The sequence below is a fragment of the Vidua chalybeata genome, chromosome 30, assembly GCF_026979565.1.
Source record: "Vidua chalybeata isolate OUT-0048 chromosome 30, bVidCha1 merged haplotype, whole genome shotgun sequence".
NCBI lineage: Eukaryota > Metazoa > Chordata > Aves > Passeriformes > Viduidae > Vidua > Vidua chalybeata.
This window is the reverse complement of record NC_071559.1, coordinates 2294993-2304345: the sequence shown is the minus strand read 5'-3', so window position 1 is coordinate 2304345 and position 9353 is coordinate 2294993. Positions and strand designations below refer to the sequence as shown.

At 72.9% G+C, this 9353-nt stretch overlaps 1 protein-coding gene across 2 annotated transcripts; it reads left to right on the top strand.

Moving 5' to 3' along the window:
• The first annotated feature begins 2103 nt into the window (after positions 1-2103).
• CACNB3 (calcium voltage-gated channel auxiliary subunit beta 3) lies at positions 2104-9175 on the top strand. Of its 2 annotated transcripts, XM_053967549.1 has the most exons (14): positions 2104-2283; positions 2434-2526; positions 5337-5459; positions 5541-5663; positions 5749-5864; positions 5930-5994; positions 6086-6105; positions 6355-6435; positions 6630-6688; positions 6774-6883; positions 6978-7129; positions 7205-7300; positions 7383-7532; positions 8005-9175. In XM_053967549.1, exons 1-14 carry the CDS (start codon positions 2242-2244, stop codon positions 8287-8289), a joined length of 1515 nt encoding a protein of 504 aa, XP_053823524.1. In that variant the 5' UTR covers positions 2104-2241; the 3' UTR covers positions 8290-9175. The 2 variants fall into 2 exon arrangements, with proteins under 2 accessions (XP_053823524.1, XP_053823525.1); XM_053967550.1 differs by lacking the exons at positions 2104-2283; positions 2434-2526 and adding an exon at positions 4101-4195.
• Positions 9176-9353: the final 178 nt, after the last annotated feature.

Below are 9353 nucleotides of genomic sequence, written 5' to 3'. Positions count from 1 at the left end.
CAGTTCCAGTCCCAGTCCGGACCGCGGTCCCGATCCCCGACGCCGCCGCCGCCGCCCCGATCCACCCCCCCCCCCGCACCTCCCGCCGCTCCCGGTTCGCCCGGGCGGCCCCGCTCACCTCCGCCTCCGGCGCTGCCGGCCGCGGGGCCCCGCGCCCCGCCACGGCCCCGCCGCCGCCCGCTCCTACACGGCGGCCGCGCCGCGTTCCCGCCGCCCCATCTCGCGCGCCCAGGCCGGGCCCCCGGTGGCGGTGGCGGCCCCGGTCCCGGTCGCGGCCGCGCAGCCCCGGCCCGCCCCGGCCGGTGCCCGCCCCCCCTCCCCCCCCCCCCCCCCCCCGGATCCGCTCCCGGGCGCTCCCGGCCGGCGGCCTTAAAGGCGCAGCGGCGGCGGCGGGAACGGCCCGGTACGGCCCGGGGCGGCGGGGGCGGACTCGCACCCCGGGGGCTGCGCACACGCGCACGGACACGGACACACGCACCGACATGGCGGGGACAGCGGGGACACGCGCGCACGGACACGGACACACGCACCGACATGGCGGGGACAGCGCGGCGGGGCCCCCCGTGTCCGCACAAACCCCCCCCCCCCCCGAGTGTGTCACTTGCACACCCATCCCAGTGCCCCCAGCGCCTTCCCCGCGCACATCCCGGTGCCCCCCTTGCACACGCACACCCTGGCACACGCGTGTCGCACCCACGCGTGTGTGTTCACACGCACACGAAGCCCCCTGCGCACCCGTGGCGTGCACCCACCGCCTTGCACACACCCCTACACGCACACACAAACCCTCGCACACGCGTTTTCCGTGCCACACGCAGATATCGCACACACACACACCCTCCTCGCAAATTTACACGCCCTTGCACACTCAGGCAGCCCCGTTATACACTGACACATAAACCCCTCAATATTTGTGTGCAAACGCACGAATCCCCGTGTTCACACACCTGTGCACGCCTCAGGTACAGCAGTTGTGCACACAGGTGCGGGTGCACACATGCAGCTTGCACACATGCAGCTTGCACACACAGCCCTTGCACACACACAGACGTTCACAGGGGCACGCACCCCCCCTTACCCACGCTCCACACACTTCGTACACGCTGCCTTGCACGCACACGTACACTCACCCCTTGCACACTCCCCTTTACACACACACAGCCCTTACACACACCACCCCCACCTTCATACACACAGCCCTCGCACGCCCCTGTTACACACCCCTTACACACTCACAGCCCCCCTGGCACGCACCCTCACCCTGACACACCCCTTACACACTCACAGCCCCCCTTGTTTGCACACCCCCCTTGCAGGTGCCCCCACATTTCCACGCGCCCCCGTGCCCAGCTCGGCACAGGGCACCCCTTCACTACGGTCCCCACACCCCGGACCCCCACGAGTGAGCGTGGCACCGGCGCTGCCGTCCCCCCGTGGCAGAACCTCCCCGTGCCCCCCCCTTCCCTCCCCCGCAGCGGCGGCGCCGGGCCCCGGGGAGCGCTGATTAATCATTAATTAGGAGCCGCCGGCGGGGCCGTGTCCCTGCGGCCCCACGCGGAAGTCTCGCCGCGCGGGGGGTGGGGAGGGCCCACGCTGGGGTTCCGTGGGGCTCCGGGTCCATCCCCGGCCCGCTGTCCCCTTCTGCCCCTCCGGTCCGGCGGTGCTGCAGCACCGGCACCGGCCAACACCGTGGGCATGGCGGGGACACTGGGCGTGGGGTGGGTGGGCTGCGGCCCCCCACGGCCCCGCCTGCCCCACGCGGGAGACTTTGGGGGCGTAACCCCGTGGGGGGGGGGGGGGGGGATGATGCCCTGGCGTGGGGGGTGGCAAAAAGAACAGTGGAAGGGGCCCGGCGACTGCGGGAGCCGTCCCGGTGGGATGCGGGCGGAGGGGCTCTGGCTCCCGCATCCCCGCACACGCGTGGGCAGGGCTGCGGCGGCCCCGGGGGGGCTCCTCTTCCCCGGTACCGCGCGGCCGGCCACCGCAGCACTGCGGGTTGTGGGCAGGGTCCGTTCCCGGTGCCTCCCGGTGGCTGCCCAGCTGCGGGGGCGCGGACCGGCCGCCGCGGGGATGGGCGCGGGGGCGGGCAGGCGGGGGCGGGGACGGCCGGGACGCCCCGGCGGCCCCGTGTGATGCGGAGCGCGGCAGTGGCGGCGGCGCGGCCCTTCCCCGCGGAGCGCCGCGGTCCGGTGTGGGGCTGCCCCGCCGGGATCCCCGGGGCTCCGGTGGGTGCCGCCGGGGATGTCCGCCCCGGCGCAGCCTGACGCTTCCGGCTCCTTCCAGGTGAGCAGAACCGGAACCCTCCCGGCCGTCGCGGGCCCCGTGCGGCCCGGTTCGGTTCTGCCCGCAGAGCCGGGGGCCGCCGGTGGCAGCTCGGCGGCGGGGCCGAGCCGCCCGGGGCCGCCCGGTGCTCACCGCCTGCTCTCGCCGCAGAGCCCCCGGAGGCTCCCGAAGCGCAAGAGCCGCTTCAAGCGCTCGGACGGCAGCACCTCGTCCGACACCACCTCCAGCATCCTCCGCAGGCAGGTGAGCGGGCCGGCACCGGCACCTACACCGGCACCGAGACCGGCACCGGCACTGGGGCGGGGCAGCTCCGCCAGCCCCGGGTCCGCCGCTGCTGCGGCTCCGCGTTAAAGCACGGACCTGGGGTGGGGAGCGGGGAGCGGCCGAGCGTCTCCCACCCAACCTCCGCACTGGAGGGAGCTCGGGGGCCGCCTCCGCCCCGCCGCTCCCCCGGGACCGGGGCTGGGCGCCGGCACCGGGCGCCGGTAGCATCGCAACAGCCGCTCCCCGCGGCTAAAAATAGCGAGTGCTGCGTCAGGGCCGGGCCGGCGGCGGGCACCGGCACTGCGGCGCGGGGGGCGGCCCCGGGAAACTGAGGCAGCGGAAGGGGAGCGGGCCAGGCGGGGCTGTAGAAGGGGTCGCGGGGCTCCCCTCCCGCTCCCTCGGCCGGCACCGGGCCGCCTCCTCGCGCTGCCAGGGAGAGGCACGGACCTCCCCGCCGCCCCCCAACCGGTGCTTCGGTTTCCTCCGGCCCCGAGCTGCGCCCCCTCCCCGGCCGCCGGCGGGTGAGCGGTTACCGGGGAGGCTCCGCGGAGGGCGGGGGGGTCCTGTCGGGGGGGCCCCAGGAGGCGCAGAGCGACCGGAGCATCCCGTTTCCCTCGTGGGGTAGCACCTGCTGATCCGGTACTCCCCGGTACCCCCGGGGACCCCGCGACCCGGCCCAGCATCCGGCGCGGCCCCTTCAGCACCTCGGAGAGGGCCCGGCTGGGCCCCGCCGTGTGCCCGGTACCGGGGCCCTTTCTCCATGCCTGGTGCCCGGTGCAGGTGTCCGCGGCCGGTCCCGCCGCTGTCCGAAGCCCCCGCCCAGCGCTGCCCCGTTGTTCCCGGGCCGGCCGTGAGCTGTCCCGGGCCGGTCCCGCCGGGGCCCGTCCCGGTGCGCGGTAACGGGGCGGGCCGGCCCGGTCCCCCGGGGCCCGTCGCTGCCCCCCTCCTCGGGGGGGGGGGGGGGGGGGGGGGGGGGCGCGGCGGGGGGGCGGGAGCGGCTCCGGCCCCGCCGCAGGGCTCGCCCTGCAGACGGGGCTGCTGCCGGCTCGGGGCAGGACCGGAGCCGCTGCACCGGAGCATGGAGGTACCCACCGGGACCCCCCCGCCGCCGCCCCGGAACCCCGAGCGGCGCGCTGCGGGAGGCTGCACAGCCCCTCCGCCGCTGCCCCGGGACTCCGCTCTCACCCAGAGCTCTCTTAGCAAACTATCCCCCCCCCCCCCCCGGGCCACCGGGAGCTGCGCCCGTGACCCGTCCGGGCGCAGCTCACCGGGACCGCTCGGGTCTCCCGGCTGCCAGCGCAGCCCCCCCGCCGCTGTCCCCACCGGAGAGGGGCCGGAACCCCCCGCCAGCACCGGGAAAGGGGAACGGCGACCCCCAACACACACCCACCCACTCCCCCCCCCCCCGGGCTGAGCGGCGGGGGCGGCTCCGTGCGCCCCGGGGGGGGCGGTGGGAGGCGGGGGCGGGGAGGGGCGGGGAGGGGCGGTGGCGGCGGAGCGGGCAGGGCCAGCCGGAGCCCGAGCCGCAGCCGGAACCGGAGCCGGTGCCGGTGGAGCGGGGCGGGGGGGGGGGGGCGCGGGCGGCTCGGCTCGGCTCGCCCCGTCTATGTCGTTTTCTGACTCCAGCGCTACCTTCCTGCTCAACGAGGTACCGGCTCCGGTACCGGCCGCGGTATCGGGGGGACCGTGCGCGGGGGGCCGCGGTCGGTTTTTGGGGGGATGCGCCCCCCGGGTCGGTGATGGCGCACGAGGTGGTTGTGCCTCGGGGGGGGGGAGCGTGCCCGGTGCGGGGCTCATGCCTGGTGCGGGGGGTGCTGTGCCGCCCCCCGGCCCTTTGTTCTCGCCGCCGCCACCGTTCTCGTCGTCGTCCCCCCCCCCCCCGGCAGGTACCGCCGGGACCGGGACCAGGCGGGAAGAGAATCCCGATAGCCACGGCCGGGAGCCCCGCGCGATGCTCCAGGCCCGGGGGGGCTGCATGGGGGGGGTCGTGCATGAAGGGGGGGCTGGAGATGCTGTACCGGGGGGGACTCACTGGGGATCATGGGGGTGCCGTACTGGGGGGGCCGCACCGGAACGCTGCGGAGCCATCCTGGGGGGTGGGGGATGCTCGGGGCGCGGTGACGATGCTGGGGGGGCCGTGCTGGCGAGGCCATGTTGGGGAGGGGGGCTGTGCTGGGAAACCATATTGCCCGGGGGGGTGGGGGGGGGGCTGGAGGGGGTGTCCAGGCTCCCCCCGGTGTGTGCGGGGTGGGATGTGCAGGTTAGCGGGGGTGGGGGGGGCGGTGCTGGGCAGCGGCGCTGAGCTCAGCCCGGCAGGGCCCGGGGGACCTCGGGGGGGGGGGGGGGGGGGGGGGGCTCAGCCACATTCAGGGACCTATAAATATTTCACCGCAGCTTCTGCGCCTGTTCCAGGCGCAGCGGGCGGTGGGTAAATACCGGCGCGGCGGGGAGGGGGAGCCGGGGGTGCTGGGCTGAGCACCCCAGGGTGGAGGGCGGCGGGGGCAAGATCCACATCCCAGCGTGACAGGGGTCATCTCCCCATCCCTGGGCCTGCGGGGATCTCCCCCGTGACCCCCCCCCCCCCCCCCCCAGCACGTGGGGGCTGCACCCCCAGGGCAGCTGTGCTGGGTGGTGCCACCTGACACGCCCGGCTTGATGCCACCGTGGACTCCCGAGAGCTGGAGGGGGTCAGTGGGGTCCCCTCCCGAGGCTGGCACCGCCTCAGCACGAGGTCCCTCTTTGTGGGGGTTCCCCTCGCAGCCCCCCGGCACTCAGCCCCGTTGCCCCAGGGCTCGGCGGACTCCTACACCAGCCGCCCATCCCTGGACTCCGACGTGTCCCTGGAAGAGGACCGTGAGGGCGCCCGGCGCGAGGTGGAGAGCCAGGCTCAGCAGCAGCTCGAGAGGGCCAAGGTATGGATGGGGAGACAGCCAGGGCACGGCCCGGGGCTGCTGCCAGGGCCCAGGGGTGCTGATCACCCCCAAAACCCCTAGCACAAGCCGGTCGCCTTCGCTGTGCGCACCAATGTCAGCTACTGCGGGGCGCTGGATGAGGAGTGCCCGGTGCAGGGAGCCGCCATCAACTTTGAAGCCAAAGATTTCCTGCACATCAAGGAGGTCAGCTGGGGTGCTGGGGGGCGGGGGGGGTCTGTTCAGGGCCAGGGAGCTCCCCTGCTCTCACCTCTGCCCTGTCCTCACCCAGAAATACAGCAATGATTGGTGGATCGGGCGCCTAGTGAAGGAGGGGGGGGACATCGCCTTCATCCCCAGCCCCCAGCGCCTGGAAGCCATGAGGCTCAAGCAGGAGCAGAAAGCCAGGTAGGGATGGGACCCCTGGCCCCACTCCAAGTCCCCCAACACTCGCTCACCCCCTTCTTCCCCAGGAGAGCTGGCAATGCCTCGGGCCTCGGCGACAGCGGGAGCCGGCGATCGCCTCCCCCCTCCTTAGGTAAGGGCAGATCTTGGCCCAGGGGAATCGTGGGTGCCCTGAGGGGGTCCCCACTTTACTATCACCAACCTCTGTCTCTTCTCTCCCCAAGCCAAGCAGAAGCAGAAGCAGGTGAGTCCCAGGTGCAGGGCTGTGCCCTGGGCAGGGGGAGGTGGGGAGGGGGCTGCAGGCAGGGCCAATAGTGGCTGTTTCTGGGGTGGGCTGGGAGCAGAGACCCCCCCCCCCCCCCCATCTCTTCCCTTGGGTTATGGGGCTGAGAGGGCTCCGGGATGCTGTGACTCTCTGGAATAGGCTCGCTGACCCCTCCCTGGCTGGGGGTGGGAGCACAGGGCACTGACACACCGCCGTGCACCCCTGCAGACGCAGCACATCCCACCCTACGACGTGGTGCCCTCCATGCGGCCCGTGGTGCTGGTGGGTCCCTCACTGAAAGGATATGAGGTATGGAGGGGACGCAGGGTGGCCTCGTCGTGCCCTCAGGGTGGTGGCCCGCGCCCCTTGTCCCTTCCCCGGCCATCGCGCGCCGGCAGCGGGCAGATGGCGGGGCCGAGGGCGGCTGGCAGGGTGCTGAGCGGCTGCCACCCCCCTGCCGCTGCCATCTGCCGCGCCTCACCGGGCTGGCGGCCCCACGGCAGGTCACCGACATGATGCAGAAAGCCCTTTTCGACTTCCTCAAGCACAGATTCGATGGCAGGTGAGACCATCACCCCCACCCAGAGCCCCCCTCCTTCCACGGCCTGCGGGTCCCCCGGTGCCCACGGCGTCCCTGTGCTCCCCAGGATCTCCATCACCCACATCACAGCCGACCTGTCGCTGGCCAAGCGCTCCATCCTCAACAACCTGGGCAAGCAGGCGATCCTGGAGCGCTCCACCACCCGCTCCAGCATTGGTGAGGGGCCAGGCTCACCCCGGGGGTGCAGGGACCCCCTCCCAGGGCCAGCCCAGCCTGACACGGACCCCCCCCCCACTCCGTGTCCCCCCAGCCGAGGTGCAGAGTGAGATCGAACGCATCTTCGAGCTGGCCAAGTCCCTGCAGCTGGTGGTGCTGGACGCTGACACCATCAACCACCCGGCCCAGCTGGCCAAGACCTCCCTGGCTCCCATCATCGTCTACGTCAAGGTGTCCTCCCCCAAGGTGAGGGGTCACCACTGCTCTGGGGGGGTCCTGGCTGCCCCCCACGGTGCTGTCACTCCCCTGTCCCCTCCCCAGGTCCTGCAGCGGCTCATCAAGTCCAGGGGCAAGTCGCAGGTGAAGCACCTCAATGTGCAGATGATGGCAGCTGACAAGCTGGTGCAGTGTCCCCCGGTGAGCCAGCCCGTCCCCCCGCCCTGGGGATGCCTGGGGGGAACCCGGAGCCCTCCCTGACCCCTCTCGCCTGCCCCCCCAGGAGCTCTTTGATGTGATCCTGGATGAGAACCAGCTGGAGGACGCCTGTGAGCACCTGGCTGAGTACCTGGAGGTTTACTGGCGTGCCACGCACCACCCGCCACACGCCCCCCACGCTGTCCCCTCACCCACCGGCCTGCCAGGCCTGCAGGTAACCCCATGGCCCCCTCCCCGCTCCCCACTGGCAACTGCCACACGGGGGAGGGCGTGGCGGGGGGACACACAGCCCCCCACACTGCCCCCACAGCCCCCTCCCCTCCTCCCCAGGGGTCCACAGAACAGGGTGGGGGGTGCACAGGTCACAATCGGGGACACGCAGCCCCCGCTCCGTGCTCCTTATGGGGACTCAGCACAGGGTGCCAGGGCCGGGGGGGGACATGCAGCTCCCCAGACCCCTCCCTGCTTCCCACGGGGACCCAGCACAGGGTGCCAGGGCCGGGGGGGGCACACGCAGCCCCCAGCCCCCTCCCTGCTTCCCACGGGGACTCAGCACAGGGTGCCAGGGCCGGGGGGGGACATGCAGCTCCCAGACCCCTCCCTGCTTCCCACGGGGACCCAGCACAGGGTGCCAGGGCAGGGGGGGGGCACACGCAGCCCCCACCGCGCCGCCCCCCTGCCCGCAGAGCCAGCAGCTGCTGGGGGAGCGGGGCGAGCACTCGCCGCTGGAGCACGACAGCCTGATGCCATCGGATGAGGCGGGGGACACCTCGCCCCAGCCTTGGGGGGCCACATCCCGGCGCAGCTCGCGGCACCTGGAGGAGGAGGAGGAGTACGGGGACCCCTACCCCGACCTGTACCAGCCCCACCGGCACCACGGCAGCGGCCCCGGCACGCCGGAGCGCCCGAGCGAGCGCAACCACGACAGGAACTGGCAGCGCAGCCGGCCCTGGGCCAAGGACAGCTATTAGGGGTGGGAGCGGGGGGGGGGGCACGGCTGGGAACCGGCCCCCCCCCCCAAACCCCGGGAGCTCCCCGCCTCGCCCCAGCTCCGCGCTGGGCGCGCTCAGACAATCGAACTCCGCACCGGCAGCTTCCTCTCGCCCGGTCCCCCCCACCCCGGGCACGTCTTCAGCCATAAGCACAGCGAGGGGGGGGGGGGCCCGGCGGCCAGGATGCCCTGGGACTCCCCGCTGAAGTTTTGGGGAGCCTGGGGGACAGACACATGCCTTCGCCCTGCCTCAGTGTCCCCCCACCCCGAGCCCTGCATCACAGGTTGGCTCATTCTCCGCAGGGCAGCTGCCATGGACAGTGGGTGCCCCCCCCCCCCAAAAAAAGGGGAGGTAAGGGGGGGGGGGCAGTTGTAGCAGCATCCCCCAGCCCGCACAGACCCGAGGAAAGAAAGGGAAGGTGCCTGCTCACCCCCGGGACCTGGCCTGCCCCCTCCCCACCCCTGCATGGGATCCCCGGGAGGAGTGGGTCACACCACTCGCTTCGCTCTGCACCGATTCCCCCCCACTCCCCGCCCCCCCCCGGTCACTGCAGCCACCCCACCCCTGCCCCCGGCATGGGGAGGGCAGAGTGGGGGCTGCACGGGGTGTGGGGGCTGCTCCACGCTTGCACCCACCCGTCCCCAACGTCCCCCGGCCATGCTGTCACCGCACGTCACCACAGTCCTGTAAATACGGCGCCCACTGCCCTCGGCTGGGGGTCCTCGCGTGGGCTGACCCCCCCCGAGGCCATTACTGGTGGGAAGGGGGGGGGAAATGGGGTGGGGGCCACAGATTTGTTATAATTTCTTTTGTAGAAAGCACTGATTTCCCTGTAATTGGTTTCAGAAACACACGAGTGCTCAGAGGTGCTGGTGTCCGTGTCTGTGGAGGGAACATGGGGGAACCTGGTCTGGGGAGGGACAGCGCTGGTGGGTGCTGAGCACCTCAAATTGCTCCTTTTGGGCACTGCTGGCTTCTGTCTCCATGGGAGGTGGCACCCAGGGGCTGGGCCATGGCACCCAGGGAAGGGAGAGGACGAGGAG